General features: G+C 49.3%; 1 protein-coding gene across 1 annotated transcript in view; it reads right to left on the bottom strand.

The window, feature by feature from the left end:
* Window positions 1-680: 680 nt before the first annotated feature.
* The window catches only part of DTX4 (deltex E3 ubiquitin ligase 4), a 33,788-nt gene continuing 12,144 nt past the window's right edge, over window positions 681-22,324 (bottom strand). The window contains exons 3-9 of the mRNA XM_032641621.1: window positions 18,725-18,786; window positions 18,220-18,381; window positions 15,712-15,773; window positions 14,638-14,790; window positions 12,363-12,524; window positions 7,657-7,746; window positions 681-4,508 (exon numbers count right to left, since the gene is read on the bottom strand). Coding sequence (XP_032497512.1) covers window positions 4,275-4,508; window positions 7,657-7,746; window positions 12,363-12,524; window positions 14,638-14,790; window positions 15,712-15,773; window positions 18,220-18,381; window positions 18,725-18,786 — 925 coding nt within the window. The 3' untranslated portion in view covers window positions 681-4,274. The remainder of the gene's footprint in view (window positions 4,509-7,656; window positions 7,747-12,362; window positions 12,525-14,637; window positions 14,791-15,711; window positions 15,774-18,219; window positions 18,382-18,724; window positions 18,787-22,324) is intronic.

The raw sequence follows: 22,324 nt of genomic DNA, 5'->3' as shown, positions 1-22,324 counted from the left end.
CCAAGCTAACCACTTTCCTGCCAATACTGACTTCCCCGTGAATTCTTTGAAGATTACTGAGTCAGAGAGACCAAGTATAGCTAAAGCCTCCCAGACTTTTTTTTTTTTTAAAGAAGATGTTGGGGGTAGGAGTTTATTAATTAATTAATTTATTTTTGCTGTGTTGGGTCTTCGTTTCCGTGCGAGGGCTTTCTCTAGTTGTGGCAAGCGGGGGCCACTCTTCATCGCGGTGCGCGGGCCTCTCACTATCGCGGCCTCTCTTGTTGCGGAGCACAGGCTCCAGATGCGCAGGCTCAGTAGTTGTGGCTCACGGGCCTAGTTGCTCCGCGGCATGTGGGATCTTCCCAGACCAGGGCTCGAACCCGTGTCCCCTGCATTAGCAGGCAGATTCTCAACTTCACCAACTTATACTTCTAACAACGTTGCACATAAATACGCATCCAAGTGTATACTTAAGGAATACTCTGTTCGACTGTTCATCCACAGGAAATCAGAATGAGGGAGTCTGTGGCTTACATTCATCAATTCACTTTACAGAATCAGAACCTCCATGAGGGGTTCACAGGCTCCGCTTTCAGAATCCCGCTTTCCTGACCGGCTAGCTCAGGCTGGCATCTGTGGAAAGACTAACCACACTCCACAGACTATCAGAAATAGAGACACATTTGGGTGACAAAGGCGGCTTTGCAATTGCATTTTATTTTTGTGATCTCATTAGTATCGAGATGATCAATACTAGACACGTATTTGAAAAACAACAGCCTGTAAACTATTGAAACATACACGATATTGTAGTCAGGTGAAGGGAACTTTAAGAAGCAAACGTTCATGGCTTTTAAGACGGTCTTTCCCTCACAGTTTCACTTACTTACTTCTCCTGCCACATGGTCTGTTCCTTTAGAGGAAGAAGAAATCGAGCTAGGTAACTTGGTCAAACGTGTGGGTAGCAAAGATGTGAAAGAATTAGAAAAATGGACTCTCCCGTTCAGTGGAAGGGCTTGTGGTTGCTTACGGACTTAGGGAGGTAACCGCATTGCCTCACAGGTCGGAGTACTGGTCTACAGAAAGCAGGTTGACGGCAATTTTGTGGTTGCTCATTTACCATTTATTGTTCTGCGCATACACCTCATGAGCACCAGGTGGCGATGTCCTCTCACAGAGCAACACCAAGGACGTCAAAAGACGCGGGTTTCAAACAATGATTTGCGACAGGACATTCACCTGCCCTCTCCCAGACCCACCTCCTCCCCACTCCCCACCAATGTCAGTGGCCACAAACAAGGAAAGAGGACAGGGTCCTTTCTTGTACCACACGGGACCTTCCTCCAATCCTCTCATGCCCACAACAGTGCAATACCAGGACGAGCACTTTTGACCAAGTATAAAACCACAGAGAAGTCCAAGCTTTACAAACGGGGGACGAAAACACAAAGGCACACACAACCACACATACACAATTCATCTTTTAAGGGATGAGCATATAACAAGGTTTGTCTCCAATCCCATGTGTCATCCCTGGAGACTCCGGAAGGGAGAAACTAGGCTGCTGGTGCTAAGATGATGAAAGGAAAGGCATGAAATTCCCTGCACGGGGCAGGGAACACAGCAGGGCTTCCGGTGGGAGAACTTCCTGTGTCAAAGTGATGGATGCACAGGGCCTCTGCTGGAGGGGGTTCTCACCGAACCAGAGACTGTACCTTTCCAGGTTGGCACAAGAGAGAGGGCAAAGGAATGCCTCCCGCCTTGCCTGACACAGTGTTAGAAAGGAAGTTTAAGATTCCTTCTTCTGAGAAGGTCCCACAAATAGAGCAGCATGAGGATGAGGTAGTCCCTACTGAGCATCCTTAGAGAGCAAGAGACACGGGGCGCCGATACTATCAGCGCCCTAGGGGGGGAAGGCTTGAAGGTACGAAGATGAACTCCCAAAGGGGTATTGCCCCTGGCACACTGTCTGCCTTACATGTTCCCTGCATCCTCTTCTTTCTGCTCCTGGCCGTCCCCTTCTCCACCCACACCTTCTTCTGCCTGATCCAGGGAAATCAATCTCTCCCCACGGCCCTCTGCCGGTTTTCAAAGCATTCTTCTTTCTTTCCCATCTCCTACTGCACAGCTCTATCTACCCGCTGACGCTCAGTCTGTTTCCTCATCCCCTGTGGGTGAGGAACCCAGGGGATACTTGACAAGGGTGCTGAATGGAGGTAGGGATGGTACGAGGCTTATAATGTGGCTCATCTCTGGCACGGCGTAGCCTTAGCCTGGCAAAGGGCATGGACGTGACATCAAAAGCTGCAGGGACGTCTCTTCCGTTGAGTTCAGATGTTTCCTTCCCCACTGTGGCAGGAAACTGCCCCATGGTGCCGTGAACTCAGGCCCTGGTCTGCTGGTGAGATAAATGACTGATGAGTGAGACTGGAACTCAGCCAGCAGGAGCAATTCCTCCTGTCAGAGCTCCCTCTGCTGGAGCCGATTAACACCCCATAGCCATTTGGAAAAGGAGGGGAGCGTGACCCAGAAGCTGGGTGACACCCAGGTGAGCCCACTGGCCACCCGACAGTCAAAACGTCTGCAGGCGTTTGGAGCAAGCAGCTCGGAGCCCGCTCTCAGAAAAGCTTGGCTTCTGCTTCTAACTTAAATACCATTTTTGAAGGTTCTTCCATTTCCACCTTTCTAGCATCGAAAACCTTCCAAATACTATGAAATATATATGCACATATATATATACGTTAAACCCCCAAACGTGAGGTATATAAATTCGAATTAGAATCCAGAGGAACTTCCCCCAAACACGTAGTTCAAAGAACCCACTTTCAAAGGGAGGATTGGGTTTCCCTTCTTGGTCCCCCTTCTCTCCTCCCTGACACACAATCCCTTCCTTAACAGGAGCTGAAGGGAATGTCAGGGAGGGGATAGACAGGGTCTTGGGACACAACCCAGACGCAGGTTGGACTGGACCCTAATGTGGCCCCAATCCTGCTGGGAATGGGCTGGAGTCTCCCTCACGCTCTGGGTCATCCTGTAATCGACGAGGGAGGTGAGGGGCCCAGCACCACCTCCGGGCTCTGATTAGCAAATGTGCACGGAGACAGATTGAAGCCCTCGTAGTCTGGCTCAGATCTCATCTTGAAAGAGATATACAAAGGGGTCAGTCCAGCCCTCACCTTACACATCTTCCCAAGCATAGTTCTATCTTCTTCTGGGTCCAAGTTTACTATGGGATGGGCTGGCAAAGGGTGAGGCAAGTCAAGGGCCCACAGCCTGGCTGTTTCATCCCCATCAGAATGGGGGTTTGACATATTACAAGACAGAGTGTGAGAAGACGATGGGACCCTCCACCAACCTGGCCCAGCAGTGCACACACGCGCACACACGCACATGCACATACACATATATGCACGCACACAGATGGCACAGAGCCCAGCCTGGGCTCCACTCACAGTGACTGGATGAAACTCATGGAATCTTTGCGCTGGTCTGGGATGAGTTGGGAAGAAGGCTATGGGCTCCTCTCCCTGAGGACTGTTCAGATGCTAAGTTGGATGCAGGCTCGGATCTGATCAGAGAGGGGCCGGAGACATCGTGGGATGCGGCCCCAGAGGGGAACCCCAGAGCCTATCCATCTGTATGCCTCTTTGGACAGGTCAAATGTGGGAGGAGGAGGGAGGGCCCAGAGAAGCCAGGGCGCTGATGAGAGCTGAGCCCGCTCCCGGGAGCCCGTGCCACCCTGACCCTCTTGGCAAGACGTGCTTCCTTGCTGTACACCGAGGCACGGATTTCTGACGTCACAGCAGTTTCGCGGTTCACCACTTCGCCCCCCAGTCTTGCACAGTGAGAGCCCCTCACCTCCAGCGGAGGAGAGAAAAGCAGAAACTCCGCTCTCGAAGCAGAGTGGAAGCAGCAAGAAACCGGCTGAGGCATGAACCTCCGGCTTCACAAGGCCAGGATAAGGAGTGCCCATACCCTAAGCGTGCTGCCCGTGCCCCCTGCTCAGGGGGGTGAGTGGGGTCCCTGCCTACCCAGCACCGAAAACTCCATGGGAACAGACTGAGGATGGCCCTCATCCCACGTCCCCTTTGCGTTGGATGAGGTTTGTGGATGACACCACCTTATTCATTCTGACTGCTCCCCCCAGCCTGGGGCTGGGAGGGTTGGGGGGTGGAGACAGGACATTAGGGGAGAGAGGGAGTTGGGAGGGCATGGCGCCAACTTCCACGTTGACTCTCCCCACTTCCTGACCTGGGGTCCCATGGCCTCTCCCACCCCAAAGTCCCTCCGGTTCAGTCCGCCTCCTGGGCAGTACTGCCCTCAGAAATGCCCTGGGCAGCCAGCTCAGCCAGCACATTATCCAGGTAATTGGCATCTGGGTAGCCGTGGCCAGTGAGATTAGAGCCAAACTCTGTCTTGTGATGGACCTCATTCCAGATGACGGTATCTGACTCGCCTGTGGTGCTGGACGTACCGATGGCAAAGATGAGACGGCGATCCCAGGCCACAAGCAGCAGCTTCAGGACCTAAGAGAAAAGGCAGGAGGTCAGAATCAGGCACCCGGTGGTGGTCCAAGACTATCCCTTGGGAAGTGGAGAGTCCTCCCAAGGGTCCGAGCCCCTCCTGCATCGTGATGCCCTAAGCAGCACAGTGAATAGAAAGGGATTTGCAAATGGAGTCAGGGACCTGCAGGTTAAGTCTTGACTCTGTCGTTGACTAACTGTGTGGCCGTGGACAAGTTACACCACCTCTCTGAGCTTTCATTTCCTTACTTATAGAATGGCAATGGTACGCTTTACCCCTGAAGGTTGAGCGCAACTTAGGGAGTACTATGTGAAAAGCACTTTCACAGTAGTGCTTGGCACGCCTACTCAACAAATGCTAGGTGCAAGCATCGTAGCTGCATATTAAAAGCTGGGATCTAGGCATCCAAGGCACTTATGATCTGAGATCTTCTGAGCTATGCCCTCCCCCCTGCCATCACCAACACCTGAATGTGGTATTAATCGATCCACAGCTAAAGTTGTGGAATATCTCTCCAGGGACATGGTGGAAGCGTTTTGACCTCTTCCAGGCTATTTCATATTTATTTTCTCATCTGATCCTCACAGCCACCCTTTGAGGCAGGTCTGGCAGGCACTAATATTATCTCTGTTTTGTAGGTGAGGCTCAGAGAGGCGTTAGGGCTTGCGGAATGTTCTAATTCAGCTGCATTAGAAAAATCTTTGTTAAGATGAATGCCTGACACCCTGACCAGCATGAAGGCGGCACCCGATTAAAATGCACTGGGTTCAAAACCGAATGACTATAACCATGGCGCGAGCTGGAGGTGGGGAATCTTAATAGTAATAAGAGTAGCAGGCTTTGAAACTAAGAGTTACCATTTCCTGAGTGTTTACTTACTAATGCCAGGCACTGGGTCATGTAATGGTTATAATAATTGGCCAAGACACGATACTCATTATCCCTTCTCCGCAGAAGAGGAAACAGGCTCAGAAGACAAAAGATTTGCCTTGGTCACAGCTAGAAAGTACCAGAGGGGGCCTTGGCTTCAGGACTGCTTGACTTTCCCATCCCTGCTCTCAGTCATGTCTCTGTTGACTCTCAGGTGGGGCTCAGTATAGATTCCATGGAGAGGCTGCTTCTGAGCTGATCTCAGAGAGAGGGGAGGATATGAGGTATATTAATAGAGCAGGACGTATAGACACTGGAAATACATATCATCCAAGGCATGGATAATTAAGATCGCTGCCACCACGCTGGGCACGTTACAAACGCGACCTTCATTTAATTCTTACAACATCCTGTCCATACAGCTAGAAGTGATCACCATTCTTTTACAGATTAAGTCAACTTTACGTCAGTTCCCACAGCTGGTAAATGGCAGAACTAGGATTTGAACCCAGGCTCGTCTGGCTCCAAAGCCCATGCTCTTATTACTTTGCTCTGCAGAGGAGCCCAAGGTTAGCATCGGGGAACAGCAGACAGGAGGGATGAGGGTGAGGAATTGGTGAGAGGGGACCCACACTGTAGTAGGTCTTGTATATCAAGCAGATTGTCCTTGTGAAGAAGGAAGGGAAAGCCATCCTAACAATTTTGTATTGTTTTCTCTCACTTTATTTCTGTTAAGCAAGGGGAGTGATGCCAGAAACTGTGTTTCAGGATTACTATTCTGGTGACAGATAACTAGGTTGGCAGTGGCAGGATTAGAAAAGGATTCAAGCGGTTTGGAGGGCAGTGCAGGGAGAAATGTGTGGTTCAGAGCCAGAGTCCGAGATGTTCATGTGTCCACTTTGGTCCCAGGGATGCAGAGTATGTCATTAACATGAAGAGGGAGGCCTGGTTGAGGAGCAGCTCTCGGCAAGAGGATCCTAACTTTAACTGCAGGACTCAATGGTGGAGATGTTTAGCCAGCAGTTGGAGCTGTAGATCTCGAGCGTAGAGACGTGGCTGTTCAGGGCGAACAGGTATCAGGACTGGCCCTGCCTCCTAATCTGGGGACACTGAACTGGGCACCTCTTCAGGATGATATGGTTGATTCTCTTATTGTCCCGAACTATCTGATTCTTCCCCTCTGAGAGACTATAGCCACGCTCTTTGCCATGAGCCACACTCTTTGCCAAGGGGCCTCCCTGTAGGCAGGGCACCAGCTCCTTGTCTGGCTTGTCCGTGACTTGCTGGGGCCTATGAAAGGTGAGTGGAAGTAACAAGCTTCTGGGAGCAGCTTTAATGGGATTGTACACTACTGCTTGGATTCTCTCTTGGTCCTCTGCCTCATTCCACGGGAAGGGGATGGACCACGGAAGGGCTGCTCCTTTGACCTGGATTCCAGAACAGGAAACCACATGGAGCAGATGAAAGCTGACCCACAGCAGCAACTGAGACACAGCCACTAACATGCAAAGTACATGAGAAATAAACAGTGGTTGAAGGAAGCCACTGAGATTTAGAGGTTGTTTGTTACACAGCGTGACCTAAAGAAAGCTAAAAAAGGCACACCTCCCGTTCAATAAATCAACGGTTCTTTTCACTTTTGAGATCAGGGACTGTTTTGAAAATACAATGATTTTCTGGCCTTATCCACAGGAAAATGAACATGAAATTTTAATTCTAATTTTAGAGTTCATGGAACCACCGAAGCCTCACCGGGAATCACTAAGAATCCAGAAACCCAGTGATTTTTCCCTCTACTCTTTTGGGGAAAATAAAAGTATTCATTAAAAATAAATAAGCAAATAAAATTCCACAAATTAAGATCCCTGCCCCAGAGCAGTGCTTCTCAAGCTTTAATATGCTGTCAGATCACTTGGAATCTTGTTAAAATGACGTAGGTCCTAAGGTTCTGCATTTATATCAGACTCTTAGGTCTTGTCACTGGTGCTGGTCCCAGGACCTGCCATTAGGCAGCAAAGCTCTAGAGGAAGGATCCTAAAATAGATGAATTATTGCCAGTAAAATCCAGGAAAGGAAAAAGCCAAAAGCCCAGGCCCCACCACCCTGCAAAAATAAAATTCTAAACATATCCATCCTACTTCTAGTTGACTTGACTATGACTTTGCTACATGGGCACCTAGAGTTACAGGAGACCCAGTTCTGTTTAGCATCGTAGGGAGCAAACTTGAGGCCCTAAGAGACAAGTAAATTCCCCAGCCCTTCGCTGAAACCTGCTCTCACCTTTCTCCCTTTCTCGCTGTCTGGAAGGTAACAGTGTCGTGGGAAGCCACGGGCGCTGAAACTTTTCCCAGGATTTGGGTGTTCTGGCCCCTGAAAGCAGAAAAAAAAAGAGAGCAAAGAGCATTTTTCAAAATCTTTTGGATGCAGGGGGTGCAGGCTGTGATCGATTCAAATAATGATGAATACCAATGGCCACAGAGTCTAGACAGAGAACAGACCCAAAGAGCGGTGGGAGTAGTGGTTTAACACATACTCGAGTCCTTGGACCTGGCTCTGGACCCAGCGCTGCTGCCTCCCAGCTGTGTTAGCTGGAGCTGCTCTCCCTTGGGGTGTTAATTCCCTACCCCTTAAATAAGGAAGATGTGGGACCGTTTTGAATGTTAAGGCGCACGTTCAGAGCCGAGCAGCTGTTTATCACCTTCATCATCATCTATTCTGGCTCTTTTGTTTTACAAGAGAGGAAAACTGCAGCCCCAGAGGTTAAATGACTTCCGTTATGTTAATGGCTTTGCCAAAACTTAAGCCCAGGTTTCCTGAAGCATACTCTGGACTTTTTTGACCTCTAAACTACTCAGAATAACATAAGTGCCTGTGAGCTTTGAGCCAAGAGCCATGCGATCAGAATTATCTGAATGATTCTTGGGGATTTTCTCCTTTGTCCTCATGGGTTTTGGTTTGTTGTCTTATTTAACAATATACATTGGCATATTCACGAGTAAAAATCTTCTGACATTTCAACTGTCATCATCCAATACCCCTATTACGCAAGTGGTCTCAAGCCACCAGGTGGGAAAGAAACTGAAGCAGAATTTAGCCAAAAACGAGGCTTCCTAATCAGGGTTCAGATTGGTCTACAGGTCCCTTTGAGAAGCTCATGAAAAATGAGGGATTCTCTCCCAGTAACAATGCACATATTTTCCCCCTACACACAATGTTTGTCTATAATTTCTGAGCGCCCCTGGCCCCCTCAGAGTCTGTGAAACCCTTTTTTAAAATCCCTTCTAGATGAAGCCAATATAATATTGATAATTCCACACAGCTCCTGGTACAAGCTCTCACACCGTAGATCAGTAACCGTATCCTGGCTGAACAAACGAATGAGCGAGTGAATGCAGGAATGAATGAATGAGTGACAAAACTTCAAGAAAACACAGATTTTCCATTTTCTCTTACTAGGGACGACAGTTCCAGAACGGTTTTAAAATTTTGTGATTAAAACAATCTTGTTTAATGGCGCGGCTCAGGATCATGTATGATTTTGCAAACTGAACAGCACGATGGGTAGAGTGGAGTCTCAGAGAAAGGAAAGATCACAGGGAACGGAAAGAGGCAACAGTGTCTTCTGGGAGACGCGGGACTTGAAGGTTCTGAATTTCACATTCTTACGAAATCACATTTACAACATTCCCACGGCCACGGCTGTTTCTAAGCCAGGCTGGACAAACTGATGGCCGATTCTCACCACGGTTCTGCCCGCTCCTCTCCTGCCCGGGACTTGCCTGTTATGCGGCCAACACAGACACCTGCTTGGCACCAGCCCACCAAGGCTGTGTGCTCCCTGCACGGTGACAAGCTCAGCAGTCACGACTCTGCCTTGGCCCCGCTCAGAGTTTCTCCCCCAGAGAATCATCGTCTGCAGTGAAGGCAGAGCTTACAGGGCCTCACTCCTCATGAAAGCCCAAGCTGTGTGGTCCCTGGGGTCTCCAGGAATGGACTTTGCCCTGAGGGTTCTGCTACCGACTCTCACAGGTGGTCTACGGAACGGCTGTAAGGACAGTGCACGGATGCATTTCCTTTGACAAAAGGTTTTCCTAGGGGAGCCATGGCACCTCCAGAGGCAGCAGGTGGGCACCTCTATACCCTAGTGCAGGCTCCCCGTTCTTTGGTCCTGGGGTCCAGGAACAAAGAACATCCTCTAAAGTGGTTGCCCCACCCCGACTTTGCCCACGTCAGTCTGCCCTACTTCCCCCAAAGGCCACTGGCTGTTTCTCGGGACTCCCGTACTCTCATCCTTGGCCCTATTATACCCTCCCTGGCAGCCCTAGAATCAACCCAGAAGTCTCACTTGCCCTCACATCCAACCATATCTCCCTGGTCCCGGGCCCTCCCTTTTTCATGACTGGAAGCTAAATTATCGCAGTGGTCTCCCAACTGGTCTGTCAGGTCACCCCCCACTCTTTTGCCAGACTGGCCCTCCTAAAGCAGCTCCCCAATCACACGACCTTCCATAACCCTAACCAACGCCCGACCACCTCGAGGGACGCCCCGCCACCAGCCTGTCAAGGAGAACCTACAGCCTTCACCCTGGTGTCGAAGGCCTCCCGACCTGGCCACAGTCCCCCTTCTCTGCCCGCTCTCTCACATCCTCCTTACTCCCTCCTCCTGTGTGCTGTCTGTCCGCCCTGCTTCCCACAGCTTGTATCAGTGGTGCACATCAGTTTTTACTCTATAGTTTAGTGATGTGTATTTATTTCTGCCTGACTGGTTGATACGTCCTTCAAAGAAGAGCCATGTTTTTAAATTCAATTTTTTACAGACTATTACATCTCCCTGTTTTATTTCTTCCTTATCTCACTAAAAGGGGGACTTCAGGGAAGCAAGGGCTGTGTCTGTTTAGCTCACCATTCTTTCTCTAGCATCTAGAACATGTCTGGTCCCCTGTCCACACTCAAATGTTTGTTAAACAAAAGACAAAATGGAGGAAGGCAAGGAGGAAGGAGGAAAGGAAGGTAAACTAATAAATATCTGTTAAATAAATGAATCCAGTGAACACCCTAAACATTTAGAAAAAGCTTCAATGTGTGAAGGAAGGGACACGTTTGTGTTTACTGCCAGGAAAATTGTTCAATTTGTCCGTTAGGGCTGTCTTTTGAAGAATCAAAAGAAATGTCCACAAAAGTCAAGGACTATCTATCAAATTACAAATGCAAATACCATTTGACAAAAAAAAAAAAAAATCCGGGGCTTCCCTGGTGGCGCAGTGGTTGAGAGTCCGCCTGCCGATGCAGGGCACACGGGTTCGTGCCCCGGTCCGGGAAGATCTCACATGCCTCGGAGCGGCTGGGCCCGTGAGCCATGGCCGCTGAGCCTGCGCGTCCGGAGCCTGTGCTCTGCAGCGGGAGAGGCCACAGCAGTGAGAGGCCCGCGTACCGCAAAAACAAAACAAAACAAAACAAAACAAAACAAAAAATCCACTTCTAGAAAATTATTCTACAGATATACTCACATGCGTGCAAGGTTATTCATGACATTTTGTTGTAGCAAAAGATTGGAAACAATCCATATGCCCATCATATGGAGATGGCTGAATATAAATTATGGTACATTCATACAAGGGATGATTATGCAAAGCTAAGAAAGAATGTGGAAGTTCTCTCTATACTGACATGGAAAGATCTACAGACTATATTGTTCATTGAAAATGCAGGGTGCGTCCACGTCCTGGCTATTGTAAATAGTGCTGCAATGAACATTGTGGTACATGTGGGAAGCAGCAACATAGCACAGGGAGATCAGCTCGGCGCTTCCACGACCTACAGGGGTGGGCTGGGGAGGATGGGAGGGAGGCTCAAGAGGGAGGGGATATAGGGACATGTGTACGCATATGGCTGATTCACTTTGTTGTACGACAGAAACTAACACAGCACTGTGAAGCAGTTATACTCCAATAAAGATCTAAAAACAAAGAAAGCAAGTGCAGCGTGCGGAACGATATGTCTGATATGTCACCTTTGTGTGAAGATGGGAGGAGCGGATGAAGTCTTTGTTGCAAATGCACAAAGAACCCTGAAAGGATACATAAGAAAGTGAGAACAGTGGCGGAGAGTCGGGGAGGGTGAGACTGGGTAGATGGGGGACCGGAGTGGGAAGGAGACTTTTCATAGCATAACATTGTCTTAGCAGCTCTGGCTGCTATAAGAAAATAACATAAACTAGGTGGCTTGTAAACAACAGAAATTCATTTTTCACAGTTCTAGAGTCTGGGAAGTTCCAGATCAAGGTGTCGGCCGATTCAGTGTCTGGTGAGACACCACCACATAAATTGTTTTGTTTCGCAGGTTCACAGCTGGAGAGGAATTGACCTCAGAATGAATTCTACCTTGAGTCTCACCCTATCTAATGTAGATGATATCTAGATAAGACTTCGGACTGAAACTTTGAAGTGGGTGCGGGAATGTGTTAAGACTTGGGGGCTATTGGGATGGAGTGAATGTATTTTGTGTGCAGGAAGGACATGAATTTGGGGAGGCCACGGGTGGAGAGCTGTAGACTGAAAGTCTGGGTCCCCCCCCATAAATTATTATGTTGAAACCTAATCCCCAGTGTGATGGTATTAGGAGATGTGGGGGGTCCCTTGGTGGGTGATTAGGTTATGAAGGTGAAGGCATCACGAATGGGATCAGTATCCTTATAAAAGAGACACCAGGGAGGCTGCCCATCCCTTCTGCCATGTGAGGACACGGTAAGAAGACGGTGTACAAACCAGGAGGCGGGCTGCCACCAGACACTGAATCTGCTGGCATCTCAATCTTGAACTTCTCAGCCTCCAGAACAGTGAGAAATAAAGTTCTGTTGTTTAAAAGTCATCCAGTCTGTGGGTTTTTTTGTTTGTTTGTTACAGTAGCTTGAATGGACTGAAGACAAACATTTACCTGCAAACAGTTGAACTTTAAATGATAAAAGCCAGTGGCTAAGGGTGGGCTCACCTGAATGCCAGGGGGGATGCTGTAGATGATCCGGATGGTTTTGCAGTCTGGGTGGCCAGGCAGAGAGTGGGGAATGAGGTGGTACTCCATCTTCCCTGGAGGCTGGGTACCTGTCTTCACCCCATAAATGGTCTTACAGGTTGGACACTGCAAACTCCCATCCTGAAGAGACAAGGTCAGAATAGGAAACGGTTTTAGTAATGACCTTCCCACCCAACCCCAAAAGGTACCAGAGATAAAGGGCTGGGGTCGGGGGCAAAATGCACCCAAACGAGTAACAGACCTGAGTTGCCCCCCTGCTTGGCCACTGAGGCCATTGAAAGCTGAAGCTTTCTCCAAAATAAGAGGAGGAAACTTCCACACCAACCCCGTGCTCCACACTAAGGGACATGTAAGAGAGACCCCATCCTTCATAAGGAGACCGGGCTTTGCCCTGCATCTCAGGACTCTGATGGGGGGATGGTGGGGGACTCTGGGTACAGTGACGTGAGGGGTCGTGGTTTCACAGCGGGACCTGGTGACGTGTCTTCTGGAAGGATAGGAGGAGAGCTTGGGAGAGAGCCTGGACAGTAAATCCTGTTCCCAGCTTGCAGAAAGAAAGGGAGTGAGGAGAAGGAAAGCGTGGGCAGGGAACAACGTGTGTACAAAGTGCTGTCACACAGCGGGGACCAGAGCTCTCCAGGACATCCAGATCTCCTCGGGGAAGACTGGGATCCTCTGCGGGGCTATTTAAGGACGTTTCCATTCAAACTCTACTCATTTAAAGGAACAGCTTGTATTCAGGGCAATGGAAGTTACTCCGTGAGATCAAAGGATAGGAATCCAAGGCCAGGGTCCCACTCTCTGTTCTGGCCTTAACTTGCTTCGTGACCTTGGATGAATCACTCCATCCAATAAATTCTCTCTGGGCCTTTTCACCCCGCTTCTCTGTAAAGAAGATAAAAACTGCGTGCTTCGAAGTATTAGTGCAAAAGAGAATAAAGGATAGTGTCTTCAACATTTTTGAAGCACCAAGGAAATAAACGCAAGAGTCCTAGATTATTCTTGAATACAGTTATCAAAAAAGGGAATACATGTCCTAAGAAACCTCTTTAAACCCAAAATAACCTCTTCAAATGCCAAATCCCGATGAAACCTTTTTTCTTAGGGTCAGGAAATTGGGCAAGGGATACAGACACACATCGTTCACGAATAATTGAGCTCTCTGAGACAGAGAAAGATCCCAAGATTGGCACTTCGGGAGTCTCAACCACAGGGCTATATTAGGATGAAGGGAAAAAACATACAGCCATAATACAAAGGAGATACCAATTTGAATAACAATGCTAACAGCACTCTATAAAGTAGGGATTGTTTTATCTCCATTTTCCAGATGGAAAATGAAATGTCCAGGAGGTTGAAAATCTTGCTTGCCCAAGGCCATTTGGCCACTAAGCCAGGGTTTGAGCTTAGGTCTGCTGCCTTTACTCTTTTCCCACAGCAAGAGACGTACAGAGCAGCCTCTGAAAGCCAAACATTTTTTTGGATGAATAAGCAGTTGGATATCACAAAAATCTCAGACTCTGAGGCAATCCAAGATGGGCCTGGAGAAATGAGTAGAATTCAAATTCATGCAGATGGGGAATGAAGGTTATTCCAGGCATTGGAGAGAACATGAGAAAACTCAATGGCTTAGGCATTGTAAGCAGAGAGTTACCATCTGAGGACACTCCCAGATTCCTGGAAACCAGCTCTCTTGGACAAGACAAGCATCACAGACAGCCTTCCCCTCCTCGAACTAGGACCCTAAGGGACTTCCAGTTATACCTTGGTAAAATCTTTAGTGCTTTTGAAGGGGTGGTGGAAGGTGTTTTGAAATTGTCCACCGAAAATGAATCGTAACTGAAAATCAGTAGCCCTGGGAGAAGGAAGGGTGATGGGAAATCCATCCATGCCAGTATGACTGGATACTAACCCCTGGCCCATCATCATGGACCACTCCCCCCTGGGACTCTCAGGGACAGAAGTCTACACCTTTCAGACCACCACTCAGTGTGGATACAGGGGGAGAGTCGGGTAGCATAGACCAAAAGGAAGGTAAAGACAGAGTTTACCAACATCATAATTTCGTGGGAAATTGATCCTGCTGAGAACAACCAAGTTCATCACCCCTGCTGCCCTGGGATGCCTTTGAGACTCCCCAAACCACCTGCGTGCCACTCCAATAAGGCCTCCATGCTCTCACACCCCAGGGCCCACGTGGGAGGTGGCAGCAGCCCCACGGGCTGGCACTAACCTTGTTGCCATTGTTGTACATGGCGACCAGGCAGTAGATGTGGTAGATGTGGCCGCATCTGGACAGCTTACCCACTAGGTCAGGCTTGACCGTCGGCTGTGGACCCTTGTAGCCTGAGGGGGCCGTGAGGCGCTCCATACAGATGGTGCAGTCCTGGGGGTGGGAGGGGACAGAGGAAAGAGGACATCAGCTCTCAATCAGCCTAGGAGGCCAAAGCGTCTCCAAGGTGGTTCCCGCGTGATCTCAGAGGTCAGGTGAGCTATTTCTTCTCCTCTTCTAGAAAGCCCACAGACCAGGGTAAACATGCCTTTGGGAATCTAAATAGAATTCTGCCCTGCTCTGCACAACAGAGAAATTCCTGAAACAATTCCTGGTGGTGGTACATGTTCATTTGGGCTGGCCAACAGAATGATAACCTCCTTGGGGGCTGTGACCGACTGTCCTTCCTTGGTATCCTTCAGTGGCTTGTGGAGGAAACCAATGCTTGCTGAGAGACTCACCGACAAGCTTTATTTAAATGGAACATCTGTAAAGGAATTGTATTTGAAGCGTCCTGGAGAGGCTGCTGTTTAAATAAGTCTACATCAGGATTTCTCAACCTTGGCACCATTGACATTTGGGGCCAGATAATTCTTTGCTGTGGGTGCTGTCCTGGGCCTTCCTGGGCATTGTAGGGTGTTTAGCGGCATCCTTGGCCTTTGTCTACTACATACTATCAGCATCCCCTCTCCCCTCCAGTCATGTAAAAGCACCTCTGGTTGAGAACTGCTGGGACATCAAGCCCCTTTTAAAGTCAGTACCCATAGCTTATCATACTGCCTTTCTTAAATTCAGACTCTCACGTTAAGGCAGTTTAGAATCGGTCAGCAGTTTGCTGAATGGGGAGGTGGGCGAAGTTAAGCTGCAGCTGTCGCTCAGGACCATGAACCCGGAGCCTGGGCGTCCGCTCTGACCAGCTCTGCACCAGTCAGGACTTAAAAGCAGCTCCTGCCGCATCCTGTGGAAAACTCTGGCAGAGGAGATGCTTGTGGGTGATGGAGAAGGTGAGCCCCGCCCTGGCTCCCCTGCGGTCACCTCGTCTGGTGGATGCCGGACTTTCTGCAGATACTTCTTTAGCACCTCTTCTGGGGTTTTACCTGTGGGGACAAGATATTCAGTGGGCCACCAAGACAAGCTGGATGTGCCAGAGAGAGGGGAGTTGTTAGCCAGGCTTAAAGCAGAAAAGGCAAGCAATTCATTGCACAATTGGATTTAAGAACTGAAAGGGAACAGAGTGGTAGAAGATGGAGGGAGGTGGTCTGAGGAGGTGGGAGGTGTCCACATCCGCTTTTATCTCCTTAGGTCACTTCCCTGACAGCCCCCTGCCTAATTTCAACAAACCCACTTTTTAACTGACAGAGGTTGAGTGGGTTTCTCTTCCACATCATCGAAGAGCCTGGACCCACCCAAACGATGCAATGAGATGACAAATGAAAGCACTCTGCATTGCAGCTCTATGTACAACAGCCCAGAGGTGGAAACAACCTAAGTGTCCATCGTCGGATGAATGGATAAAGAAGATGTGGCACATATATACAACAGAATATTACTCAGCCATAAAAAGAAACGAAATTGAGCTATTTGTAATGAGGTGGATGGACCTAGAGTCTGTCATACAGAGTGAAGTAAGTCAGAAAGAGAGACAAATACCGTATGCTAACACATATATATGGAATCTAAGAAAAAAAAATGTCATGAAGAACCTAGGGATAAGACAGGAATAAAGACACAGACCTACTAGAGAATGGACTTGAGGATATGGGGAGGGGGAAGGGTGAGCTGTGACAAAGCGAGAGAGAGACATGCACATATATACACTACCAAACGTAAGGTAGATAGCTAGTGGGGAGCAGCCGCATAGCACAGGGAGATCTGCTCGGTGCTTTGTGACTGCCTGGAGGGGTGGGATAGGGAAGGTGGGAGGGAGACGCAAGCGGGAAGAGATATGGGAACATACGTATATGTATAACTGATTCACTTCGTTATAAAGCAGAAACTAACACACCATTGTAAATTAATTATACTCCAATAAAGATGTAAAAAAAAAAAAAGGAAAGCACTCTGTAAACTGTTACACGTTTAAAAGCATTAGGTAGGCTTATGGCATTCCTTTTACAATGTGCTAAGTACTGTCTCAATCGGTAATGTGGAGTCAAAGTGCTATTATTTTTATGGGAAACCAGAAATTTATGACCACGGCTTCAGACGGTCTTCTTGCCGTTGATGGCATGATCACTGCCAGCAGAGGTAGCCCAGCAGTAGGGAAAGGGTGATGCTCTGGGAAGCAATTACCTGACAGTTGCATTGATTCTGGAATTTGGGGGAGGGGAGGAACTGGACCCCTAAGGCTAGGCAGCCTAGCCTAAAGGCAGGGGATGGGATGATACGGACTCACAAAGAGGCATAGAAATTTGAAAAAAGGGTCAGTGCCTCCCCTGGGTGACCTTCTTAACGTCTCTAAGATTCTGTTTTCTCACCTAGGAAATGGGCAGGAGCAGCCAGTCCTACTGAGAGCGATGCTTTGACAATTACATGAGCTAACGGGTGTACAGTTCTCTGGCACTTTACCTGCTAAGAGTCTGATATATGCTATTAATAACAGGAAGAGTGGGAAAGTGCAAAATCCTGCCGTTTCCTATGAGACTACCAGCAAGGCAATCAAGTTTATTTAAGCAGAGAGCTTTTGATAGACTGGAAAAGTAGGACAAGGGCTTGAGGAAGTGGATCCTGCAACATTCAGAAGCAGGGATGCGGGCCCTTCCTTTCCACTGCCCTGCTTCTCTTAGAAGAATCAAGCTTCTATTAACTGAAAGCCTATTGCTTGCTGGGCTAAGTCACAATATACATATGATCCCACTGAAACTTCATAACAAGTTTGCAAGGTGGGGACTTAGGAGTGACGGTGAAATCACTTAACAACCAATACCAGAGACTAGAGAGACCAGCCACAGAGCTGAAGTGCCCTTGGTGCCCTGATAAGCACAGGCATTTGACCTCCTAGTTGTAGGATGTGAAAAGAGAGAATGGAGCTCCTAAAGGGGGGTGTGAGGGGCCAGAGCATCTGGAGTCTAGAGAGGGACACAAGACAGTGGTTACTTCCCCAGTGACATGGATGCATTACAGGACATACCTGCCGGGTACCAGTTGTGCCCATTGTAAAGGTGAGAAAATAAGAGACTGGGGTCACAAGACTGCAAGGGACAAAGTTGGGATATGAGTCAAGTCTGTTTGGGTTCCAATGTCAAAGCGATCTTTCTCTCTAATGTATTGATATTTTATCTGTGTCTGCACCCTATTTTTATGTGCCTATATTTTTGTGCTGCATTTTTATATTTCTCAAGGTGTCTCCATCTGATCCATACCTCATCCACTTTGCTGTAATCCTCAGAACAGGTACTAGGTAGGCCCATTTAGCAGATGCAGAAATTAAGGCACAGCGGGGGAAGGCACGGGTATGACCCTCAGTGGTGGAGGCAGAGCCAGGGCTGGGAGCCAAGTCTGTGACCTCCCCGCCAGGACCGCTTTCGATAAAGAGGCCGATACCTTTCTTGGCTTGTTTCTTGGTGGTCTTGCGGCTTGTGTTGGAAACCCCTGGGATGGACTTTATTTCGCTCTTGCTGACGGGGGGTGGGTGGAGGGCCAGCTTTGGTGGCCTGGTAAGACACACAGGCAGCCCTGCCGCACTCATGAGGATCCCAGTGATTCCTGGAAGGGCAAGAGCATGAGAGAAGAAGGACTGGAGAGTCAGCCCCCCAACCCGCCCCCCCCCCAGTAACCTCCTCGCCTCCTTTCCACCAGCATTATCATAACTCATGGATTCTCTACGTAGCCTCCACTTTTCTCGGAAACATATCCATTCCCTCATTTTCAACAGCAAGCTGTGCTTTTCACGATCAATTCTTCCCAAACTCTTCCTGCCCTTCCAACCCAACTCCTCACATCCTCGTTTGTCTTAATCAACATCCGAATTCTCTCTCTTTTTACAAATGCTCACCATACCTATTTCATTGCTTTTGTTTTTCTACCTTCAGCCGGGGGTTTCTCTTACCTGCCAAGGCAGGGTTGACAGGACTGGACCCACTTAGGTTCTTCACTGGGACAGTGGGGACCCTGAAAAAGGAGAGAACAGACACATCATGCTTTTGACAAGTGGGACAAAATGGGCCAGTGGTGGGGACCCCAAAACTTCACCCACTGAGGGGTTCCCCTTTCTTACAGGAACTACTTATTCCTACTAAAGATGCAGTAAGTTCTTAGCCCCTCAGCCAGAGCTGATACCTTCAAACCTTGTCAGTCCACTCCACAGAACCTCAAAACTCAGAATGGCTCCGCAGTTCCCTCAGAGTCCCAGGAAGGCCCACACAGCCCTGCCTGAGCTGCCAAAATCCCCCACCCCAATCCCCCCAGCTCTCTGGCCTCTCCTCAAGTCACTCGCCTCTTTACTGCACTCTAGCTCTTCCTCCTACTGGCCAAGAACACTCCTGCCTCAGAGCCTTTGCATAGCCTGTTCCCTCTGCCTGAAATGCTGTTCCACCCGACACCTACTTGGTTCCCTCCTACAACTTCTTCAGCCTTGGCTCAAATGTTCCCTTCTCAGTGATGTTCCTGAGGCCATCTTATTTAATACTGCTACCCACCCCTCCATCCCACCCTGAGACCCACCCCCCCACAAGCCCTCTTACCCTGGTCTTTTTTTTTTTTTTTTTTGGCCACGTCCCATGGTTTGTGGGATATTAGTTCCCCAACCGGGGATTGAACCTGGGCCCAGGGCAGTGAAAGTGCTGAGTCCTCACCAGTGGACTGCCAGGGAATTCCCACGTATGATCTTTGAAAATAAGTTGTTGCTTCTTATCTTCCCTCCTAAAATCTAAGCTCTACCAGGGCAAATATCTTTGTCTGTTTCATTCAGAGCCTGACACTAGTAGGCATTCAACAAATATTGGTTGAAGAAATGAAAAAAACATAAAGAAGCAAGTTCAAACGTGGGTGTACAGTCACCTCAGAAGCTTCTGAAAAGGCAAAGCCCCCTGCCTGCATCAGAAGCTCTACCTGTGGGCCAGGAGAATCTGCATTTTGACAAGCTTCTGCTGAGAGGAGGCAGAGGCAGCCGATCCCTAGTCTAACATTTGGAAACCATTGCTCTAACAGCTGTCACTTCTCCTTTTCCCTGAGAAGCATAAATCAGGCAAGGCCTCCTCCCTTTTCTGTCCTTCTCCCCAGCAACTTGAGCCAGGATGGAGAGAAGACAGCACAGCTGCCTGGGAAAGTCGAGGCCTCCCACGGTGCCGAATGGAAAAATATGAGACGCACGGGGCTAGGTCTTGCACCATCCCCCTTGCCACCCAGGCCTCCACAGCTGGGCTTGGAAGGGGATGTGGGCTTGGAGATGGACTGGGTCACCGACGACTCCAGGAACCAGAGTTTCTGCTATGGGGGTAGGGTGGTGCTGGGAAAGTAGGGGGAGGGGAAAAAGCACTTGTTTATTTGTTATTAATTTATTTGTCCATTCATACTGAGCCCACTTTGTGTCGGATACTCTGCTGTATGCCAGGGACACAGCAGTGAACAAGACAGCCCACAGCCCTTCATCCCTGTGTCAAAATCGCTAACAAGAGGAGTCAGGCACTTAATCCCAGGCACCGTTCTACCTGCTCACAGTATATACATCCATCTGACCCTTCCAACAACCTATGCAAGAGGTGTTATTATTATTAACTCCGTTTTAATAGGCAGGGAAGGTGAGACACAGAGAGGTTAAGCAAACTTGACGAAGGTCACACGGCGAAGGATTTGAACCCGGGAAATCTGTCTCCAGAGCCCATTGTTTTAGCCACTCACTAGGCTGTGCTCTTGTGTCTGTGTAATCCTCATCACACCCCCTGCTGCAGACAGAAAACACGAAGTTTCAGGTTTAAGGAATGAACCCACAACTCAGAGGGGAGGTTGGAATGTCACCTCAAGGCTGAGCACTGGGTCTGTCTGTCCCCCACGTGCCCAGAAGGATGGGTGCTTGCCTGGCCACGCTGAGTCTTCTGGGGTCTCTGTCCCTTCCCAGGGATGATGACGTGTGCACCAGGGTTGTGAGAAGGATGTGGAAGTAACAAATGTGGGTGTGTTTGTGTCTCAACAGGCCACCAAAGGCTACTTGTCCTCAGAAACTGTCCCCAGGATAAGTCAAATCCCGATGGGACGAGGTGAAAGCTGAATTCAACACAAAAGAAAGACACCAAGAAAAAGAGGCACAGACTTGATTCCGGACTCTGTAATCTGCCCCACAGGGCCAGGCATGGTATAGCGGATGGGGGGTCAGAGGAATCAGCTTAAAGACCCAGTCCTGCCAGTAGCAATGTCCATCAACTTTTCTGAGCCTCAACTTCCCTATCTGTAAAACTGTGAAAGTCTTGGGTTAGAAGCTGCCGAGGAGACTTCCTGATGATTTCCCACCCCAGTACCTGGGGACCCAAGGTGTAGTCTCTGCCCTGGGTCCCCCACCTGGGGCCGATTCTCCTCCCGCCTCTCTCTGGGGAGGTGGGGTGGGCAGGGTCCCTCCTCTGCGCCTGCTCTCTGGATCCACACCAGGGGGCAGTGGGCGCCACCCAGCCCAGCACCTGCCCTCCCCCCTCACCATCTCCAAGGCCCCCACTTCAGCTGATAAGTAGCCGTGATCTGGGTGACAAAAGCCACCTTTGTTCCCACAAACTGGACTGGCAGGTTTCCACACCCAACCTGGTTAACCAGGAAATAGTCCAATCCCCAGAGCGTACATCCCGGGCAGCCCGAGAACCCCGAGTTGGGGGCAAGGTCTGGGGAGAGGGAGGGTGTGCTGGTGAATACTGCGGAAAAGGTGGGTGTCCCTGCCACACCAGGAAAGGGACAACATGGCGGAAGGGCTTGTCAGGAGGCTCTGGATGGTGGCAGCAGGGCTTGGGGAAGAGGGGATATTTGCTTATGAAATACAGAAGTGTCCAGCGGAAGGGGCCCTGCAAGGGGGTCAGGATATCTGCTTCTAGCCCAGCTCTGCACCGACTTTGTGCCTTTGGGAGAACCGTGCAGCCTCTTTGCCATTCAGGACCGCATCTGAGTTACCACGCAGTAAACAGGGCGCCCTAAATCCCTGTCCCTGGGTTCCCAGGGAGGGAGGATTTAGGATCCAGGTCGAATACTTTGTAAATAGCTGAGCCCTATGCAAATCTGGGCGATTGTTTACATCTTTTGGCTCCCAAAGGTAAGAGGAAGTTGGGCTTGATATAAAACCTTCTCCTGGTTAATATTCCAATTTTCTCAGATTCTTGAGGATGTCAGGTGTAAAGTGTTAATACAAAGTTGAGTGCTGGGCAGATCGTTGAGCAGGCAACACTTGACCACCCTTCCCCCACCGTTCTTGGTTAAAATGAAAACCAAGGAGAACGGCCTGTATGGTCCACACCGGGCACACCCTGTCGGGGCCCCCAGGGTTATAGGTGCCCGAGTCCTTTTCCTAGAGATCAGTAACCCAAAGGCAGGTGAGCATTCACGTCCTCCTGGCAACTCAGCTCAGCAAAAGCTGCCTGACCCAAGTACTCGCGGGCCAATCAATCAGCAGACACCCCCTGCCCCCGTGCCGTGGGGAAGTTCCCAGTTATGGAGGGTGCACGTTTTAATTTCTGTC

Source organism: Phocoena sinus, chromosome 8 (genome assembly GCF_008692025.1).
Source record: "Phocoena sinus isolate mPhoSin1 chromosome 8, mPhoSin1.pri, whole genome shotgun sequence".
In the NCBI taxonomy this organism is placed as follows: domain Eukaryota; kingdom Metazoa; phylum Chordata; class Mammalia; order Artiodactyla; family Phocoenidae; genus Phocoena; species Phocoena sinus.
Note: the sequence above shows the minus strand (reverse complement) of the source record. Positions and strands in the feature narration are given on the sequence as shown.